Source organism: Zonotrichia leucophrys, chromosome 19 (assembly GCF_028769735.1).
Source record: "Zonotrichia leucophrys gambelii isolate GWCS_2022_RI chromosome 19, RI_Zleu_2.0, whole genome shotgun sequence".
Classification (NCBI taxonomy): domain Eukaryota; kingdom Metazoa; phylum Chordata; class Aves; order Passeriformes; family Passerellidae; genus Zonotrichia; species Zonotrichia leucophrys.
In genome coordinates, this window is record NC_088188.1 from 8,930,198 (window position 1) to 8,952,503 (window position 22,306).

The 22,306-nt window shown below is 44.4% G+C and overlaps 1 protein-coding gene across 1 annotated transcript in view; it reads left to right on the top strand.

Annotated features, from left to right (window-relative positions):
* VMP1 (vacuole membrane protein 1) overlaps window positions 1–22,306 on the top strand; it is a 70,995-nt gene that overhangs the window by 11,897 nt on the left and 36,792 nt on the right. Inside the window, exons 4-7 of the mRNA XM_064729579.1 lie at window positions 1,120–1,210; window positions 2,850–2,960; window positions 13,945–14,112; window positions 19,178–19,309. Coding sequence (XP_064585649.1) covers window positions 1,120–1,210; window positions 2,850–2,960; window positions 13,945–14,112; window positions 19,178–19,309 — 502 coding nt within the window. The remainder of the gene's footprint in view (window positions 1–1,119; window positions 1,211–2,849; window positions 2,961–13,944; window positions 14,113–19,177; window positions 19,310–22,306) is intronic.

Genomic DNA, 22,306 nt, shown 5'->3' on the forward strand with positions numbered 1-22,306 from the left:
TGGCTTCCTAGACATCCAGTTCTGTTACAGATAGCACTTGCCTCCTCTGCTGAGCAGCACATTCATTTGTCTGGCACTCCCCTGACAGAATCTTTACAGAAAATAACCCTGACTATTACAAGCTATTAAGTTGAGACCTCAGATTGACTCTTAATGATCTCCTGTGTTCCATTGCATAAATTGTGTTTTTGAATGACAATCATTTGAAAATTCAGCTGTCGTACTAATGTAAGCAGCACTAACTTTCATTTTAAAATGTTTTGAGTGCTCTTTTCAGTTTGCTTAATATGAAATATTTGTGACTGTTTTCCTGTATTATGCCTCACATTTCTATCTTTCTGTCTAATTAGATAAGTTATGTTTATAGTTTGCTGTTTTAGGCTGGGAATGTTAAGTGATGCTAGCACTTGCTTTTTTTATACATCATTAGGTGACAATATAGTAGTGTTTTCTGGAAAATTCTAAATGTATTTGCTAATCTACTGTGTGTGGCCACATACACATCAAGCAGGAAAAAGAGTAAAACCAAATGTGCTCAAAAATTATTTGGTAGCAAATGACTTTGGAAAACACTTTTCTCCCTTTACTCACCGAATGCTTCAGAGTTACCTAAAATATATTTATTAAATTTGGAGCTGTTACAAGATACCAATTTTAATAGATAAAAGAAAACAAAATAATGTAAAGATTTGTCCCTGTGACTGTCACTGTGGCTCTGCCCAGCAGCACAGCTGGAAATCAGCATTTCTGAATTCCACCCAGCTCGTCCTTGCCCAGGGCCTGCTTTGCTCTGTGCTTGGCCACAGCTGCTGCTCAGGGCCTGGGTCTGACTCTTGGCTCCAGAAGCTGAATTGTTTTCAGCTTGTGTTTGTTTTCAGTCAGTTACTTTGTTTTGCTTTATTAAAAAAAGTAAAATACGAGTGGCTGAACTTTGATCTGGCTTGCCAGTGACGTGGGGATTTTTCCCTAAAGAGTAAAGGCTCCCCAGATATTTGCTTGGGAGGTTTGCAGTGCTGCCATTGTCCCTGCTGAGCACATCCCCAGTCCCCAGAGGTAACTGAGTTACTCTGAGCTGCATGTTTAATGATGGAAATCCCTAATTTGCCATTTGTCGTTCAGGTTGTGGCGGCGGCGCGGGGTCCTGGCGTGCGCGGTGCTGGCGCTGGCGGCGCTCACAGCCCTGTACTACATCGAGGGAGCACACCAACAGGTACCAGCTCTGCTCCCCTCCCTTCTGGGCTGGGAGCTGAGGGAATCCTGCTGCCATCTCCATGAATTTATCATGGATCTTTGGAGCTGCTCACTAAGGTTTCGTTCCTCAAGTCGTGGCTGCTCTGTTGGTGTGCGTGAGTTGTGTTCCAGAGGTGGGGAGGGATGAGCTGTGTCATCCTGGTGCATCTGGAGGTGTCTCATCTGCTCCTGAGTGAAGCACCCCTCGGGTGCTGCAGCACTCCTTCCCAGCTGCTGTCACCTAGATTTTCATGGTGGTGGGAGGGGAAGTGTTACCCTGAGTCATGGTAAAGCTTTGTGCTTCCCAAGAAATTATTCTTGTGTTGCTGTGGAAGGTCTCCTGCCCATCTAGGACAGGCACATACAGAGCAGAGCTTCATGTTCCCCAAGAAATGATTGTTATGTTCCTGTAGAAAGTCTCCTGCCCAGCTAGGACAGGCACATACAAAACAGAGCATTGTGCTTCCCAAGAAATGATTGTTGTGTTCCTGTAGAAAGTCTCCTGCCCAGCTAGGACAGGCACATACAAAACAGAGCATTGTGCTTCCCAAGAAATGATTCTTGTGTTGCTGTAGAAAGTCCTGCCCAGCTAGCACAGGAGATGTAAAATGGATTCGTGTTTCAGATCCGTTCCTGTGCTGTGAACACAAAGCCTGGTGTTTCTGCAGCACTGGAAGTGTCAGACATGGTTAAGCTCAGTGGTGGTGCTGTCTGCACCTTTCCCTTCCCCATTTCTCTTGGAGTTTCGGATTTTCCTGGAGGACACAGAGCCCTTTTAAAAACCAATCCCAGCTGCTGTCACAGCTCTGAAATGAGCAGGTTCCCAATTGCAGTTTTTGCTTCCATCCCTCCTGCTGGGGTGTGGCACTGCCTGCTGAGGGAGCTGCAGTTCTGGAGCCCAAGTCCTGACTGCCCAGGTTCCCTTGGGCCTGCTGAGGGCAGTGTCACCCTCAGGTGACAGCCAGTGCAGGAGCTCCCTGCCAAGGAGGTGGCAGCCAGGTTCACTTGGCATTTTTAAGGTGTTTTTGTGCCCTGGCAGGTTGGAGCCTGGATAAGAATGGTGTAAAATTCACCTTGGTGCTGTTGGTCCATGGATGGTGTAAAACAGTGTCCAGAACTTGCTGTGGCTTTCCCACATCCCCTCATTTCTGGGTGCAGCACACAACCAGAACTTTCATGTTTTCTTAAAAATGACAAATCTGCTACTCACTGCTCCAAGATGCAACATCCAGCAGGCTCACTGGGAGTGCAGCTGATTTATTCCTTTATTTAAACTGTTCAGACAATTCTCTGAGCTGCCTGGGCTCTACCTGACACTGTCTGGGGCTTGCTCCTCATGGGCCTGTTCTGGATTTCAACCTCCTATTACTGAACCTGAATTTCCATCTATCTCCTTGGAAACTTCCTGATTCCAAAATGTGGAATTTTTTTTCTTTTGAAAGTGCAGTTTCCTCTGTATGTCTGTGCTGTTACTGAAATAAATTGTAAAAAGTATTTAGGAGCCTATTTCAGTTGTTGTAATCCAGATAAATGTCTCTGTTAGCTTGTAGCTTAATTTTCTCCCTTGGATATTTAATAATTTATATTTTTTTTTCTTTTTTGTGCCTTTCCTTGCTCAGTACGTGCGGTACATGGAGAAGAAGTTCTTCTGGTGTGCCTACTGGGTAGGATTGGGCATTCTGTCCTCTGTTGGGCTTGGAACAGGTCTGCACACCTTTCTGCTCTACTTGGTAAGGATATTTCCACACCATGTCCTGTTTGAATTGAGTACTTTAATTGTTGCATATTTTAAAAGCAATGAATAAATAATTTTCTGCAAGTTCTCAACATTAAATACATCTGAGGTTGGTGCTCTGGTGGGTGCTGTTCATGTTCTGCACTGCATCCCTTGTTCTGTAGGTTGTAAGCTCTGTGTTTGTTGAACTGTGGATCTTGGCCTGCTGTTGGTTAATCCTCACTTTGAAACAATGAGCCAAATCTGCAAGTTCCATCCTCTAATCTCCTCATTTAAATGAAGCCTGTCCTACTGTGTGCAGCTCAAGTGTTTCCATTTAAAATTTTTCAGGGTATTTTTTTAGTAGCTTAAAATGATCATTTTTCTGACTGAAGCCACCAAAACAGGCAGTTGGTTTAAAGTTCAGTCTGTATTAATTTTGCTTTGAAAATAATAGCAAGAACAATGTTTTTCTATGAAGATAAAATAGTAAAATTTGCATGATGTTGTTTATCTCAGTGCAGCTACGAAAGTCAGGGAAATGTTTGGGTGTGTTTTGCTTTTGGCCATTGGATTAGTTCCTGGGTTATGAAACCACTGTCCTGGATTCAAGAAAAGGATTCATGGCCACAAAATAATTAAAACCAGTTCATGCAACAAATGTCATCTTGTCTTTGGAACCATTACAGATGTTTACTTTCAGAGCTGCTTTAATCATGTACAATAACACAGAAAACACTGCAGGAAACTCCTGCCTGTGCCCCCAGCAGGGAGGGCAGGGCCTGGCAGATGGCATGGCATGGCATGGCATGGCATGGCATGAGCAGCCTCAGATTTGCTCCTGTCCTAAAGGTTGTGGAATTAATTCCTGCTAAACAAACCCAGTTTGTGCATTGAGCACTGTCAGACCCCAGGCCACTTCAAAATTATTTTGACACATGAAATCCTCCTAAGACAGAACCACTCCTTTTCTTAAAGGAGGTGGAGCCTTTCTTTTACTCTGTATTTAAAAATCAAAATTCTAAATTCCTTCAGTGTAGAAAAAATTAAATTCCATACTACATCACTTTCATTATCCTGTGGGATATGTGAACCTCATTAGGCCTTGACCTGAGCTGACACTGAAATAATTTATAGAAAATACAAATTCTCAGTTGGTTTATCACTATAACTTATGGTGGGTGTTTGGGAAGTTCACAGCCTTGCAGAGATTACAGGGATGTGTCACCCAGGAAAAGAAACCGAGTTTAATATTGGTAGGGAAGGTATTTATTAGGAACATAAAAGGGAAGGCTTCAGTAACCTTGTTAGGAAGGGAAATCAGACTGATTAGATTACACTGAGTAATTAGAAGGTGGTTATGGAGTAAAATGTAATAAAATTGTACCATCAACATCTAAAGTGTAAATACTACAGGAGAAACACTGGATTGCTCTGAGTGTATTTAATATATCAATATATGAGATAAGCATGTTCTTGTTTCACTGAGGGAATTCCTGGAACAACGAGAAGCCAGGATTTGTTTCCTCTTTTTTCCTGAGTAAGATTTGGTGATTAGCACGGTCTGCTCGGGTCAATTAACACCCGGGCACTGCCTGAGCACCTCAGGGTTTACACCTCGGTGGAAGCCACGCGGTTGTTGCCACTAGATGGCAGAGGGGGTGTAAAAACAGCACAGCTGACCCGAACAAGCCGTGTTTGAGCTGTTCATGTTCTTATCGCTGCAGCTGTGCCAGCAAGGTGTGCATGGGATTTGTTATCGCTGCAGTAAAACAGTGCCGCGGATCTGCTCGGTGTGAGAGGGAACAGCGAGTGCTGACCTGAGCTTGCAGGGGTCAGCTCTTTCAGAGTGCTGCTCTGCATTTCACCCAGCTGGAAACAATGCAGGTAGAAGCTCCAGCTCTCAAAGAAAGGAGTTGTAACTATTTTGCTTTGTTAATTGTACAGCAGCTCCCTCTAAAATCGAAATATGACACATTAAGTGGGGTTCTCAATATTAACTTCTGCATTACCGTTGATCTTCTTTTCATGTTCCACACACTTTAATTACATTTCTTCATAATGGTAAAACTTATTCTTCTGTTGACTCAAAGAAATGAGAAGTTACAAAACAAATCCTCCCCTGCTTTAGTGCCTGGATTTGCTGGCACTAGAGAATAGACCCAGTAAGTGCTTTCAAATTGCTTTTAATTAATTGCTGGTTTTAAAGCTGTATGTACAGGGAGATTGTTGGCAGTGCAATTACACGCAGGGAGAACAATGCCCTTGGGCCCACCCATGTGGTGCTGAGCTCTGCTGGGACTTGCAGCACTGTCTGTGCCACCGAGGAGGGCACGTGGAGGAATGGATGGCATGTGGGCACCTGCTCAGGCTCCCTCAGCTGTCACACAGGTGCACCTGAATTAAACCCTCTGCATGAGCCATTTACTGCATGGGGCCAGGCACTGGGCAGGCTCTGCAAGTGGTTATGCAATGGCTGCAGGATATGAATGACTCTGATGTTTGCTTTCCCTGGCCTGCTTAGCTGTTTTTGCAGTGTTGAAAACTGTCATTTGTCTGGATCCTTCAGAGCATCTCTCACCAGCTGCTTTTTGGAGCTGCATTCTGGTGCCAGGAGAGATCCCAGGGTTAGCTGAGAAGAGAGTACTTGGAAATTGCTAAAAGTAGAATTTCAAGCAGCCTCAGTGTGGGAGGGGTGTTGCTGCCTCGGGATCATTTCAGTTCACATCTGATTTGGGATTTTTTTTGGTCACCAATCCTTGGTGCGAGAGAGACAGGTCGAGTGTGTCAGTTTGATACCGAGCTTTTAATTGCTGTTCCTGTGATTGGAGACCTTTCTACATGTTAGAGAGGGCCTGAACATTGTCTGAAGTATCAATTCCTGGTTTAATGCTGCTTCCTTGTTTGCTGCCAGCACTGGATGTAAAATCTGACATGGCTTTTTGGGAAACAATTCTCGTGCTGCACTTGGCACCGAGCTGAGGGCTGGCACAGAGCAGATTTTCAAGGCAGGAACAGGGAAGCAAGGCCACTCTTCCAAGAATCCTTTCCATTCTGACACTCTCAAAACAAGCCTGCTGGCTTATTTTCCTGAAGCCCATTAAAGGTTTTTCACAGTTCTTTAAAAACAACCCTTAAAAATAGGAATCATGATGTGGTTCTGTAGGAAATAAAACTATCATGATTAATGACTCCAAATACTGGTTTTAGCAGTACATGGCTTTTTCCTCGGTCCTGAGATGTTTTCTCTTGGTGGTAGATTAAAATACGAACAGCATGAATCACCTCATTACCAGCAGAGGATGGCTGAGGGTAACTCATGAGGAATTTTTGGTGTTTGCACATCTCTGAGAGATCTTTGCTGCCGAAAATGAATGAATGAGGCGGCGGTGCCGGAGGGCTCCGAGCAGGGCAGGGTTGGGATCATGGCTGGGCCCATCCCCACCCAAACCTTGCCTCGTGCTTTGGTTTCACTTCAGCTCTGAAAAACGGATTTTTGTCAAAGATGAAGCTAAAAAAAAAGTGCTTCAAACGAGTGGTTGAGGGCGCGGTGAGTCCCCTCTCCCTGGGGAAGTGAAATCCCTGAGGGGATGAATGGCGCCGAATTCCTCACCCTCACGGCTCCGAGCTCTGCCTGTTTGCATTGGTGGTGGTTTTGGTGCTTAAATGTGGATTTTGTTCACTGCTGCTGGAGCCAGGGGGGCTGAGGGGATACATTTTTATTTACATGTTGAGGGGGTTCACTTTTATTTGACTGCTGAGGGGGTTCATTTCTATTTAGCTGCTGAGGGGGTTCATTAACTGTGAGGGGGTACATTTTGATTTAACGTTGAAGGGGTTCATTTTGATTTAACTGTGAGGGGGCGCATTTCTATTTAGTTGCTGAGGGGGCACATTTTGATTTAGTTGCTGAGGGGGTTCATTTTGATTTAGCTGCTATGGGGGGGTTCATTTTGATTTAGCTTCTGAGGGGGTTCATTTTGATTTAGCTTCTGAGGGGGTTTGTGCTGGTGGCCAGGCCCTGGGCGAGCACAAACAGGAAATGTGAGGTACAATAGCAATGGTTGTGCCGAGGTCCAGCCCGGATATTTCAGCTCTGGAATATGTGGGTTTGTCAGGAATTCTTACAGTGCTGCTCGGCAGCAGAGTGGAAGAGGGCACAGCAAAAAAATAAAGAGCAGAAATATAGAAAAAAAAAAAAAATAAAGAGCAGAAATGTGCCTTTAAAGAGAAAAGCAGCGTGCTTATTGCCTGTGCTGCCCTGAGAGAGCAGGGCTGGGTTTGTCTGGTTTAAGGGCTCAGCATCTCACTTTCATTCTGAATTGGTTCCCCTCACCCAGGGTCATATTTGGCCTCCCCAAACAGTCAGAGTTTGCAGCTGAAATGAGCCCTGTGCTGGCCCTACCCAAACTGGTTTAGGTTAGAATTTGAAGATTTAAAAGCCAGACACTTGTGCAATAATGAGTCCATTATCTTGGAAAAAAAGATGTTGGTGGTGTAAATAATTTTTAAAAAAACAAACCCACACAAATAAACGGTTTCCTGTCAGGACTACTAAAAGCTTTTTAAAGTCAAACCTAATTCCTTTTAGTTCTCTTGTTCCAGGAGCTGAGCTTGTAAGAGGACTCACGATAAAAATTACTTAAGTCCCTCATAAAAGAGAAGCTCACAGAACAAGACTTACTCCACTTTTATGAAACAGAATAATTTAGAAACCCACACAACTTATTCTCTTTTTTTTTTCTCCATTTACTTCCTTGTGACTAACACAGGAGTATTTTCATAGTAATTATCAGCTTCAGGAGAGGTTTTGCTCTTTCCACGCAGATCATTCAAAACCATTGTGAGTAACCCAGAAAACGAAGGTTCTGTGTGTAAAGGAAAAAGTGAGAAACAAAGGCTGAGCTGCCTCAGCCAGGTGGGAGGTGCAGCAGTGCTCCCCTTCCCAGGCTGAATTCTTCTTGTGAAGTGAGGTGTTCATTTCCAGCCTCTCTGTTCTCCAGTTCACACGTCACCTTTGCAAGCCTAAAACAAAGGAAATAAAAAAGGGTTTGTCTAATACCTGTGCTCACGTTACTGCTATTGAATTGCTGGGGTGGTTGGAAGAAAAATACCTGGAGGGTGCAGAAGGCAGAAATTAATTCTAAAATAAGTTGAAATGGAGCCTGTTGGTGTGAGGGTCGTTTTTGTCTCTTACTCTGTCATTTGTTTCTTTCCTGTCTTTAAACTACTTCCTCCAGCTGTCCTAAGCTTTGTACAACCAACTAAAATATCCCGGAATACGTGAATCAACAGAAAACTTTTTTTAAAAATCACTTTTGCAGTTTTCTTCCCAGAAATTCCTGCTTCCAGCACACCTGGGCTCTGTTCTGCTTGGAGCTGCAGCATTGATCAGAATAACACCCTGACGAACTGGGAGGGTGTGCTGAGTTAACTGGACACTGCTGCTGAATCAGTTGTGCAATCTGGGTGTTCCTTAAATCTTCTGGTGGCTCGCTTGCATTTTAAAAATCTGAGGTGAAAAGTGGTGATTTCAAGGGGAAAAACTTTCATTTAAGTCTTGGTCCCCCTGAGTGCTCCTGTTGTTGGGTCGGATGCCTGTGGATACCTGCAGAGAGTGAACCCAGCACTGCTGCCTTGGTCAGGCTGTGCAGGAGCAGTTGATGGGGTGCAGGAGCAGTTAATGGGATGGTGGCTGCACCCTTCTCTTCCTCCTGAAGGTTGATGGACTTTACCTTTCAGAAGCTGACGCCCAGTTTTCATTATCTGCTCTCCACTTCCTCAACGTTTGTTCTGTCAGCTCTCTGCTGAGAGGGCACATTGTGCTTTCTCCTCATTTGTTACCTTGGAGTTTCTACGTTTTTTGGTTTGTTTTTTTTTTGGTTTTTTTATGCACAGCCTGAACTTTATACCTTTCATGTCCTGCTTCCTGGAACAGGTTGAAATTACCGATAATTGTGCAGAACCATCTCTAATTGGAGATTCTAAAGCCAATCACCACTGCTGGTGGCAGTTTGAATAAATGCTGAGTTTACTCTTTAGAAATGAGGGGGTGGCTAGGGAAGGGCAAGGAGAGAACACTGTCAGAGTATTTTATGATTTTATTAATGATTTTCTGTCAGCAGCAGAAGATAAATTTGAATTCTTGCAATTGTGCCTCCCCCTGACCTGAGTCTCTATAGAAAGTAATGTAGGTGCAGCCTTGAAAAAAATCTGCTTTTCATGTTACTCCTCAGAGCAGCACCGTGGTCCTTTACACAGACAGCTGTGCCATGTGCTGCCCCCTCAGTGGCTCTGGTTTAGTCAAATTCAGAGCTTGTGGTGATCATTTGGAATTTCCATCAGCTCTGCACTGTGGGGCAAGGCTTGCCTGAAGTGGGAATAGAAACTTCACCACAGCCACGTGAGTGTAAAATTAATGCCCAGCTGGAAACGCTGTGAGGGTCCTCTAAAGCCAGCCCTGACCATTGATGGGTGTTGGTGTCACTTGAGGATGCTCCAGGTACAGGATCCTCTGTCCCCAGCCCTGATTTCCAGCCAGCACCACGTCCCAGACATGATAAAATCATGAGACAGTTTAATCTCATAGCACAGACAGACAGACAAACTGCACTTACGTACCAGACCAAGCTTCTCCCTGTTAATCACAGAGCAGTTGTCCACTGCTCTCAGAGATAAAAAGATGCTGTGAGTGTGGTGGGACTTTCTGGAGAGGTGTAATGACTTCATGGATAAGTATGGGATGAGTCGTGGCCTGGGGCACCACTCAGAGGATGTTTCCCATGAGAAGCAAACTTTTATTTTCCAATTTATCTCCCATCAAATGCATCATGACTTGTTCCCCCCCTGTGCAAAGGCTGAGGCTTGAACCCAGTGTGAAGAGCAGTGTGTCCAGGAGGAAAACAGATTTTTAGTGCATTAAGTTCAGGGTAATATTTTTCTTGCTGGCAGACATATCACTTTTCTTTGAGAAATGTTTCTAAATTAAAGCCGGTCTAAAATTATATCTTGCCCAAAAAGAAAAGGTTAAAATTAGATGTGGTTGTTCTTGTATCACTTGAGCAGCCTGGCTGTTCTGTGGAGGGGCATGTGAGAAACCAACACTTGATACAGGATTTGTTTGGAGCTTTAATTGACTTCCCAGCCCAGGTGCCCAGAATGATTGATAATGTGAAAATATGATTCATTTTTAATTGGATACTCGGTCACTTTTCCTTATGGCAAAGACTTTCTGCTGTAAGAATTATACAGATCAGCATGTTTTTAAGGATTTTAACTCATGATTTTTTTTACATGTGGTTGCTGTCTCTTTCTACTTCCACAGACGAATTTCCAAGCATAATTTACAGATAAAAAGATTTTTACTTTCCAGAAATTTCATAATACATCACTTTAATTAACTTATTTCCCTGCCATTCCAACCTGGGTGCCTTCAACCACTGGAATAAAACTCCTTTGAAGGCCTGTGAGTTCAAGAGTTCAAAGTTACCTTCTCTGAGACATCGGGTTGTGCAGACAGGGATTTCCAAACTGCCCTGAACTGCTGTTGCTCAGAAATAGATTTATGTTGAGTTCATCTCGATGAGCAAATCCTGTCCTGTTTGATTTGCAAATGGTACAGATATTTCTAACACATCACATTCCTCCTGACCACAGGCTCCTTCTGCTCCTCTGCAGTGGCAGGCGAATGTTTCTCACCCCAGTCAGCAGAATGCTGCTCAGTTTCCCCTCTTTAATCCTTTTTTAGTGCCTCCTGCAGCTCAAAAGGAAAAAAAAAATCATTGGGAGAGGGTGAGGGAAAGACAGTTGGTGTTCAGGATCTTACATGCCCTGAGTTTTCCTGTTTGGCCAGGAGCTGATGGGAATTGCCTGGGATTTAGTGCTGGGTGTGATGGGGTTTGAAGCCTTGTCCTGTGAAGGGAATTTTGTCCTTTTCGAAGGCAGAGCTGCAGTCCCAGTCCAAGGGGACATTGAGAGAACTTCCCCAAGTGTTGTAACAAACTGAGCTATTGCAGGGAGGCAGACACTCAGCATTTCCTGCACCCCACACAGAGGAGGAGGAGGAGAGGGAGGAGGAGGTGTTATTGGTGAGAAGGATTGAAAAACTGGGTGAGAGTGAATCCTGCTGGCTGTAGAGTCAGGGGTTTCCAAAGGTGGCACCTGGAGCCTGTTTGAAGCTGCTCCCTGCCCCATTCAGAAACAGAAATGAGCCCCCAGTGCTCCTGCTCTCCTCCCAGCCCAGCTTTGTTTGGGGGTCCCCAGGGTTTGTGGAGCTCCAAAATTAAATGTTGGGGTGCTGCTCTGAGCCTGGGGCACAGTCCCTGTGACCCCCAGACAGGGCAGGAGGACTGGGGGTTGCTGTGCCCCCTCCCAGGCCACACTTCATCCCTCTGAACAAACCATTTGCACTTTATTCCTCATTCCAGCTCAAATGTGGCTTCTGTGGCTTCCACCACTCCAACTTTTTTCCATTATAGAATTGTTTACATTGCTCTGGGAGAGTTCTGTTCCCTTGGCCTGGCCTTCAGGTGGCCCTTTGCAGCTGTTTGCTGAAATGCCTTTTATTTTATTTTATTTTTCCATTGGCTACTCCCTGTGAGATTTTTTTCCTTTTGCAGACATTTGTTGAGGCTGGGAGGGCTCTCACCAGGAGGGTTTGGAGGATGTTCAGCCTCCTGCAGCATCTCCACTTGGGCATTTTGTCCTGGTGTGCTCCCCTGGGATTTCAGGACCTGCTTTATCCACCTTGGATGCACTTCAGGAAGGATTTTGGGTGATGCTGAAGCCTTGCAAGGGCTGGGGGCTGCTTGTCACTACTGATAATAGTGATCAAATTTCTCTCTTGCTATTCTAAGTAAGCTGGCTGTAGTTCCTCTGTGCTGTATTCTGAATTTTGTGGCAGTGAAAGCCCCACCTCTGGATTCCCTGTCTCACTGCTTGGCCATGGCCTGAGGGAATGAGGGAATTGTCATTTCCAGCTCAAACATGGATTTCCTCCATGCAAACCTGCCCTCCAGGAGGGTTCCACTGCAGATTCCTGCAGGTGAAAACCATTCATTTGAGGATTGAGAGCCTTTTCTTTGTTTTTTTGTCCCAAGGTAGCTGTCAGGCCTAGGGAGGGGCAAGCAGGGATGGGATTAAATCCTCCAAATTTCACAGTGAGAAAGGGTTCCCAGGTTTGCCATAAATGTACTTTACAATTGTAGGGAGGTTTCAAATCTCTTTGCATCTGCCCTTGATGAGTGAAATAGATTTATTTATTTAGCTCTGAAGCTGCTGTGGAGATGATCTTGCTACAGCTACCAAGAAGTTTATTGCCATTATGGCCTATAGAAATATTAATAATATAAATTATTACTCCTTGGTTCATTCTTCCAGTCTTTTTTCTCCCTTCCATATCAAAATCTCTCTTGTGTATCAATTTCTGGGTCCCTTCTTTTTCAGTTTTATTTCATTGAACCTTTTCTTTTCCTCAGGAGAGGCTGTGCCTCATTTATCATCTCACAGGTTTTGTATTTCTGCAATCCAAAATACACCCAAGCACTTGGAATCAGCCTCCTGTAAAGCAGCAAGGAATAAATAAAATCATTTTCTTGCTCTCAGAGCAGCCTGTGCTTCACCAGAAGAATGGCTTTATTTGCATTTATTTGGTTTATTTGGAATTGTTTGCATATGCCAACAGTAGTTGCAGCTGCCATACAGAAAATATAAAAACTGGGATTTTATTTCAGCATTCTTAATTCAGTGCCACTGAAAAATGGCAGTGTGGGTGTGATTGCTGGGAAATGCTGGTGAGTGAATCGAATCTGCCCAGCAAACCCAGCAGTGCTGGAATTTCACCCTTGAATGTGCAAATGGAGCTTTTGGGGCTCTGTCATAAATTCACCTTTGATTTTTGGGGGTATATCCAACTCCCTTATTGCTCTAATAAAATGGAAATAAATTAAGATTGCAGATAAAAAATGAAAATTGCTGGCATTGTTTCCCAGCACGATGTCAAAACCCATCAAGTAATGAATAGCAGAAGTTAAGTTGTGTAATTTGTTCTGCACTTAATGAAACTTTTAGATTTATTTAAAAGTGTGGTTTTACATAAAGATCTCATTTTAATGCAGTAATTTTATTCACTAATTTTATTTTTTTCCCCTCCCTTTTCCCTGGACAGTGTTTCCATGACCTTTGTTAAGTGATTGTTTTTTAGATTTCTGGTGTTCAGATTGTTTGAATTGCTTTTCAATTCTTTTGTATTAAAAATAATGGCAATTCTTTCAGGTTTTTAAACTAACAGTTCATTTCTTGAATGGATTTTTATGCTCCTTTTATTTGGAGTTTTGTCCAAAAAAATCTTTCAGTGTAAGATGGAAACTAAAATTAATTCAGTTAAATGGTATTTAAATAATGTTTAAGTTTGGAATTACATTTTAAAGCATTTTTTAGCAAAAAGCACTGAGGTCCCTTTCTTGTTTACCCAGTAAAAACAAACACAAATTAAACAACTGGCTGTTGGAGAAAAACACAGAAGTTAGCAAAGTCTGCTGCAAGATGTCATTAAACCCAGCCATTAAAAAAATCAATATATAATTTAAATGCCTAATCCTCTAAAAACAGCAGTAGGGGAAACACCTCCTCTAATAAAGCTGTAAGTCATAAATACCTTAAGGAGAACATTGTAAAATTGTTGAAAATTCCAGGGTTCTTTAAAAATAAGGATTTTTATTTCTCTTTGACAGCTTTCTAAGTGGCAGGGTAAAAGCTGAAAGGCTCCCTAACATTTCAGTGGGTCAAAAGAAATATTTCATTTATTTCAAAGTACATTAGTAGCTCAACATTGTGATTCAAATGGTCTTAAAAAAAACTCCAACAAACGAGAATTTTACATAAATAACATTATTAAAAGAGAGAAGCATTAAGGGATAAATATTGGTGGGGGGTTGCTAATTTTAATTTTTATTCTAACTCACGTAAAATACAATTGAAATTTTTTTTATTTTGTTTTTCAGGGTCCACACATAGCCTCAGTGACTCTTGCTGCCTATGAATGTAACTCTGTGAATTTCCCTGAGCCTCCTTACCCCGATCAAATCGTCTGCCCCGATGAGGAACCAGCCGAGGGCTCCATCTCCCTGTGGGCAATCATCTCCAAAGTCAGGCTGGAGGCCTGCATGTGGGTAAGGCTGCTCTAAAAACCTCCCTTTTCCATCTCTGGGTTGGATTTTGTGGCCAGCAATAGACCAAAATTCCTTAATTAGCAAAATAACGATGCCCAAGGTGAACTTTTTAACCCTGATCTTTTTAACTGAATATTCCTGGGATGTTTCCATCAGGTGCTGTTTTTAAATACCAGCAGAGAATTTGAAGGCTGTTGATGTAAAAAGTAAATTTTAGGAAGGGTTTCTGCACCTCAGATGATCTGGCAGCTGCCAGGGCTAAGCAAGAAATAATTGCAATAATTTTGATGAGTGAAGCTGCAGTTCCTCATCTGCAGGACTCAGGACCTCATCTCCCAGCTTGTTCTGGGCTGCAGCAGTAAATTGCATTTAATTTAAAAGTGTTCTTTTCCACATTTTTACATATTTTAATGAAATATATAAATTTTAATTAAATTGGATTTAATTTAAAATTGTTCTTTTCCACGTTTTTATATCTTTTATTTCTGTTTCTCTGCCTGCTTCCACTTTTCACTTAAAAGCTGAGCAGCTTTTCCTGTTTAAGTGAATCAGGCTCTTAGGAAACTCTGTCATTGGAACTTCCTTTCCGTTTTCCTCTTTTTTTCTTTACAGCTTCTTGTAGAAGTTTAATTTTTGGAGAATTTTGGTTGGCCAGGCTGTTTTTTTCATTTTGAATTGCAGTTTACACAGATGCATCTGCTGTGAACTACAAGCCAAATTAACTTTATTTTGCTGCTGACTTCCTGTCCTAGCTGGTGATTTAATTACTAAATTCCTGGTTTTCCAACTCAAATGCAGGGAAAGGAAATTCTAAAACCAGGATCTGATGCCTACCCTGGTATTTTTTAATATATAAGGCAACTGCTCACTACAATTTCTTAAACAGCAGCTGTTGTGTTAGTTACAAAAATTCCAGTCAATGTGTGAGTTTAGGGACTCAAATCAAAACAGTAACAGAGAAAGTGAACTCACAGCCCTGTCAAAAAGCAAAGTACAACTTAAATTTGACTCTTAATGAAAGTCCAGAATTGCCTGAATGCTCAGTAAGTAGCTGATCACACCAACACTCACAAGACTGTAAATACATCTAAGATTTCTTTTTGTTTTCTTCCTCACCCCCCCTCTGCTGAAATCCATTTAATAGAGACAAGCCATAAAAATGGCATTTACAGCTACGTTTCTAGGGTTGCAAAATAAAAATGCAGCTGAGGGTAAACATCTCTTGCTTCATCTGCAGCGTGTAAAAGCTGAGCTATGAGGAGAATGAAGCTGAGAGCTGGGAGAGCAGAGCTGGAATCTCAGAGCAGCCATGGGGGAGAACAGGCAGTGCCTGGGTGCTCTGAGCTCCCTGGATCAGATCAGGCAGAGGCCAAGGGAACAGGAACATTTGCATCCCACTTTTTTTCACCCTTTCCCCCCCTTTTTTAGATTCCCTGTCAGCTACCTTTGCTCTGAACTCTGTCTCCCCTGGCTGTTCCCTGGGGAGCATCCTCTGTCCTGCCCGGGTGTCTCGTGTAATGTTATGCTTTCTTGGAATGTTCCTGAGTACATAAACACTGCTTGCTAATTTCCTGTAAAGCCAAATCAAGTTGGCAACTGCTGCTGCTCTGCTTCCAGAGTGTTTCTTTTGTCCTAATTCCAGCTCGCTCCTTATGGAAGCTGTGGAACAGAGTTATTTTGGATTCTGAGCTAAATGTCCACTTAGCAAAGAGCAAGGTGATTGCAGAAGGTGAAAAAGCTGATTTTTGCAGCTCACCCAGGGTGACTTTGCAGGCTGAGTGTGCTGTGGGGTGAAATGTGAGCATTTCTGTGCACAAGGGTCACCAAACCATCAGCAGCCAACTTCAGGCAGAGATTAAAATCACTCCCAGTCCCCAGCATGGCAGGGCTGGCCATTGCTGCTGATAATGAGGGTAACATGGATTAAATCTCCCTGAGTTATTAGGTGGGATGAAAATGATGCTTTTTGCAATCCCTGTAAAAGTTGGCTGCAGCAGCCCTGGCCTGCAGAAGGGCTCAGAACAATCCTTAGGTGAATGCCAGTTTTCACAGCCTCCCAGCCCACAGGGACCAGCAATCCAATAGTGCCCTATATTTTTAATGTCTTGCAGCCTTTTTGGTTTTTTACAAGAAATAAGGGGAAAGAATAAAAATGTTTAATTGCTTGGGATTAGCAGAACAGGCTGCCTGTGTCCTGAGCAGGATCAAATCTGTTTAAAGGACTCTTTCTAGTGGAGGCATTTCCCAGTTTCCTTTTCTGAATGTAAAAGAATTTTGATTAGCATTTGCCTTTCCAGTTTGTTGTGAGTCCAAGGGATCTCCATGTAAAACTGGCATTCAGAATTAAATGGGGAAAATATCTAATGTTACAAAAAGCAGTTAAATAGTTACTGGTGTGGAGTCATTAATTGCTGCTTTTGCTGGTTTTTCTTCTTTTATTTTTGCTTTTCTTCACTTAAGGAACCTATCTCCAGCAGACATGAAATCATATGATTTTTGTTGCACTTCTGAAATGTTTTGTAATAATGAGCATGTGACTTATCCAATTTAAAGCAAGTTCATGTCCAGTACACACATGCAAACCTCTTCCTCAGTTCGCAGAACGAAGCCAAAGCAAATTGGCAGAGCCTGGAGGAGCAATGTGACTTTTTCTTCTTGCATCACCCTGAGAACATAACCTCAAGTTAATTTTTCTGAAGTGTTGTTGCTACTGTTTTCAGGCTTATCTTCCCCTTGTGCCAGAAATATGCAGATTAATGAAGTTCAGCTTGTTGCAGTCATTTAAACTTTTTCTTCTGTGGAAAACAAGGGCATAAACATTCGAGGCCTGTGTGCACTTCGGGTGCTTAAACTGAGAATTTAACTGCGGTGGTATTTAAAACCACAACCTGTTGATTTGGAATATCCACAGCAGCTGGAATTCTTGCTTGCAGCTGTGCATAGAGCAGGAACAAAGGAAATTGAAAAGCTTTCACGTTGCTTCAAAGGAGGAGAAAAGCGTTTGTTGCTCACTGCTGACCCTGGGAGAGAAAAGCCATCTGCAGGGAGCGCATTCCCGAGCAGTGCCCAGCTATTGTCTCTCACCTGCCCTAAATTTAAACCATCCTGAGTTAATTCCAAGTTCCTGTTCCATTAGCCTCTGTTTATCCATATGTTCAATCTTAGCTTGTCTCTCTTTTTTCCCTTGCTTAAGCTAAAGCTGCCTTTACCCACAAGACTGGAATGAGTCATTTGATGTCCTGAGAAAACAAATACGATTTTCCTGCGGTGAGAACGCAGCCGTCCTTTCATCTGGGGTTGGCTCCAGCTATCCCAGCTGAAGGAGAGGGAAAACTCCAGCTCAGGCTTTGCTTAACCTTTTTTTTCCTTGCTGTAGTAAAACCTGAGTCTGTTTTCTAACAAACACTCGCCCAGAGTCTCATGACTGAACAAGCAAACTCCAGGACAGCACCGGGGAGGAGCTCCCGGATTATTCTGGAGGCCCTTGGGGATCAAGGGTTGTCACATGCTGGGGAATGTGTCTGGCATCATGTGGTGGGGTGAGACACGGCAGTGCTGACTCAGGGTGTGGGGGACAGCAGGGACGTGGGGACAGCAGGGACGTGGGGACAGCAGGGACGGGGGGACAGCAGGGACGTGGGGACAGCAGGGACGTGGGGACAGCAGGGCCACCAGCTCCAGCCTCCCATGGCTCCGGCCACGCGCCGCTCCACGGGATGCACAGATCCTGTCTGCTCAACCCTGCAACCCCCAGGCTTTCCCCTGCACAGGGAAATAAAGGGAAATAGGGATTCAAAGGAGCAGCATTCCCTTGGAAATGATGGGAATTCTGACCCGGTGGGTGAAAGCAAACTGCTCCAGGGAGGTGCTCCACAGGGCCCCAGGGATGCACAGATCCTGTCTGCTCAACCCTGCAACCCCCAGGCTTTCCCCTGCACAGGGAAATAAAGGGAAATAGGGATTCAAAGGAGCAGCATTCTGTTGGAAATGGTGGGAATTCTGACCCGGTGGGTGAAAGCAAACTGCTCCAGGGAGGAGCTCCACACACTGCTCTACAGGGCCCCAGGGATGCACAGATCCTGACTGCTTAACCCTGCAACCCCCAGGCTTTCCCCTGCACAAGGAAATAAAGGGAAATAGGGATTCAAAGGAGCAGCATTCCATTGGAAATGGTGGGAATTCTGACCTGGTGGGTGAAAGCAAACTGCTCCAGGGAGGAGCTCCACACACTGCTCTGCTCCACACACTGCTCTACAGGGCCCCAGGGATGCACAGATCCTGTCTGCTCAACCCTGCAACCCCCAGGCTTTCCCCTGCACAGGGAAATAAAGGGAAATAGGGATTCAAAGGAGCAGCATTCTGTTGGAAATGATGGGAATTCTGACCTGGTGGGTGAAAGCAAACTGCTCCAGGGAGGAGCTCCATGAGCTGCTCCATGCACTGCTCTACAGGGCCCCAGGGATGCACAGATCCTGTCTGCTCAACCCTGCAACCCCCAGGCATCCCCTGCACAGGGAAATAAAGGGAAATAGGGATTCAAAGGAGCAGCATTCTGTTGGAAATGATGGGAATTCTGACCTGGTGGGTGAAAGCAAACTGCTCCAGGGAGGAGCTCCACACGCTGCTCCATGCACTGCTCTGCAGGGCCACAGGGATGCACAGGTCCTGACTGCTTAACCCTGCAACCCCCAGGCTTTCCCCTGCACAGGGAAATAAAGGGAAATGGGGATTCAAAGGAGCAGCATTCCATTGGAAATTATGGGAATTCTGACCCGGTGGGTGAAAGCAAACTGCTCCAGGGAGGTGCTCCACAGGGCCCCAGGGATGCACAGATCCTTCTGCTTAACCCTGTAACCCCCAGGCCTTCCCCTGCACAGGGAAATAGGGATTCAAAGGAGCAGCATTCTGTTGGAAATGATGGGAATTCTGACCTGGTGGGTGAAAGCAAACTGCTCCAAACAGCTGCTCTTGTCGGCTCGGAGAATGGCCACGGGACTTGTGCGTGTCACATGTTTGGTGTTTGGGAATAAACAGGAAAATAAATCAGGATTGTTTCTTTTCCCAGGGTGCTGGTACAGCCATTGGAGAGCTGCCCCCCTATTTCATGGCGAGGGCAGCCCGGCTGTCGGGGGCTGAGCCTGATGATGAGGAGTACCAGGAATTCGAGGAGATGCTGGAACACGCAGAGACTGCACAAGTAAGGACAGAGTGTGAAACAACAGAGTTAATGACACAGAGCAGCTTGCAGGGGGGAAATAACCATTCCAGTTAAATGAGAGGGGGCCAAGCAATCAGCTGGTGTGAGTTCACAACAGACTTCCCAGGGGTGGAGAAAGATCCTGCACTGGGTGATAGCTGTGCTGATGGCAGGACAAGTGTGCAGCTTGTTGGAGCAGATAAACCAGTGCAGCCAAGCATTTGCAATTATGTAGAGTACAAGAACAGCACAGTAAAGACAGGGAGACACTGGGCTGGGAAAACAGGGGTACAGGAGCTGCTGTTCCATAATCCTGGCTGTTCTGCTGCATTGAACTCCTCCCTGGGCCAGAGATGATTTTCAGCCTCAGCTCATCCCTTTCAGATGGCATTTGCCTGCCTTGCCACTGACACCCTCAGGGACCAGTGTGTGACCCATTCACCAGCCTGAGGAAACATTTTTCCTGATGTGGAAATGCAGCAAAACTGCTCCAAGTCTCTTTTTGTTGCTCTTGTCATTTATTTTCTCCAGGGGTTGAACAGAGCTCAGTTTGCAGTTGATGCAGCACATCAGTCAGGTACTGCTGTGGATATTTTTTCCTTCAGATCAGGAGTTTGTATCCTGGTCACGAGTTCCTGATAGTGTTTTAGACCAAATCAAACATTTTTTCCTCATGCTGTTTGCCACTGAATTTTTCCCTCTGTATTTTTCCTTCTTATCCTGTTTTGTCTGCCACTAAGTTGAAACGGGTCATGAGACTGCTGTTAAAAACCAGCAGATGCTATTTACCATGCACTGATGTCTTTAAACTCCTCTGCCAGGGTAGTTTCTGGAGATAAATATACACTTTTCTTTTCCCTCCTTCAAAAAATAATGGATGAAGCTTTTCCATGAAAGTGGTTTGTCTGGAAATACTGAGTGCAATCTAGTAATTCTAACAGTAAACCCTGTGTTTCCCAAAAGCCTCTCCCTACTAGAAGGTTCCAAAGGGTTTTTCTGCTATTATAAATAGTAAATTCTTCTCTTTTTTTAAAAGATGCAGCAGGGGGGGAAAAAGAATCTGCTTTGTTCTTTTGTCTCCCATCAATCTTTGCTTTGCAAAGTAATCCCTTAACTGTAGGAAAATCAAGTTGTGGTAAAAAAAAACAACAAGGAAACCAGTTCAATACATGACTTCAGTATCTGTGTTTACTGAAACTCTCCCAGCAAATTATATGTGTGTACAGTTGTGGGAGCAGCCAGAGATGGTTTCCAGAACGCACAGTGAGATTCTTGGGAAGAAAATTTTTTGCTAGAGAGCATTTTGTCAGGCCAGGCCAAACTATAGCTGTATTGACTGCCTGGAGTAAACAAGTGGCCTTGTGGAATTAATGAAGGAAAATGATGCTGTTATTTACCAGTACTTTTGATTTTATTTTCTTGGCAATTGAGTTTGGATTGAAGCGTGTTGTTTTGTGGATGGATGGCCAGGAAAAAAAAAAAAAAATCTTTCAAACTCCACTTGTGGTTTGGTTTCTATAAACTCTTTTAACATGAGGCTTTGACAATCCGATTAAATTGTATTGTGCTCGTAAAACTGACAGTTCAGTTTTTTCCATTTGCTAATGTGACTTCCTTTTTGCTTTTGGCTTCAATCATGTTTTCTCTGGATGTCTGTGGGAGACAGGCCTGCCTTTCCTATGACCTCTGCAAATCCCAATCTCCAGCACAGCTTATCACTCTTTGCCCTGTAATTTGCATTCATGAGCAGTGCTGATGCCTAATTTTAAATTGCTCGTTAACAATTGTTGTTACCTCCATCAGCTTTCTCCCACTCTGAGAGCCTGAAGCCTCACACTCACACTGTGACAAATGTCCTGTGCCTTGGGGATGCTGCAAATGCCTGATGCCAAGTGAAGGAGCATTTTTTCACTAGAAATGTCTCCTTGCAGCCAGCTTTTTGGGAAGGTTTGGGGATGGGTGTTGGATTTTGCAGAATAGCTGAGCTGCTCTTTGCCCATGAGGCAGAGCCAGCTGTTTGACGTTTTTGCTGCGTGTGAGCTGCTCAGAGAGCTCAGTGCTGCTGTTTCTCAACAACAATGGTCATTTGGAGAAACAGATGAGCATCTTCTCTGGTGAGAATGGATCGTGGCTGCAGCATCCAGCCTGGAGGGGCTGGCAGGGGGAATCTGCTCCTGGCTGGGCCACAAAAACCCAGCCAAGAAAGGGACCTAAGAGGATTAAACAGCGTAAAGGTTTAGTGCTCCATTCAGAGCAGCACAGAGCAAAATGCCATTTACTTTAAAGAGTCTATTGATGGGTTTTCTGTCCTGGATGTCAGATCTGAGTGACCTGTCTCCTTGTGCTGGCTTTTGAGAGAGCTCATTAACCTGCAGCCGATGTGTCTGTGCTGCACTTCCCATTAGCACCCTTGAGAAAAAGCCCCTTCTTTTAGAGGAACACTCACTTCTCCTTCCTTGTCCCTTTGTGTGCTCCCCACGAGTCCCAGTTCCTGCAGGGAGTGTCACAGCTGCCTCGTGGCCGTGCCCTGCACAAGGGGGTGCCTTTTCTGCCTTTTCTGCCTTTGCTTTGTCCCCAGAGCTGCCACAAGGCAGAGCCCAGCACGCCCAGCTGGGATTTGTTCATACTCAGGGCAGGGTTTAGAACCCAGCAGCGTTTCAAACAGCATCTGAGCTGCTGTCAGCTCTGCTCCAGTGGGATTCCAGAGTGAAGGGAGGTTTTATCAGAGCTCCCTTTTGGCCGCAGGGAGTGTATCCAAAGCAGAGTGAATGCTCAGTGCTGGGGCAGCACTTTGGGAATGACACAGTCACAGACTCTTGGTGCAGTTTTGTGTCCCACACACATGAGCAGAGACTCTTTTGCCAGTTTAATACTTGCTGCTTGGTAATTTTTCTCAGTTCTCTGTCATGCTGGAACACTTCAAGCTGAGGAGTGAAAAAGCAGCTTTTGGTGCCAGCTTCCCTCAGGGCACCCGGTGACAGTGCGTGGGCATTGCTG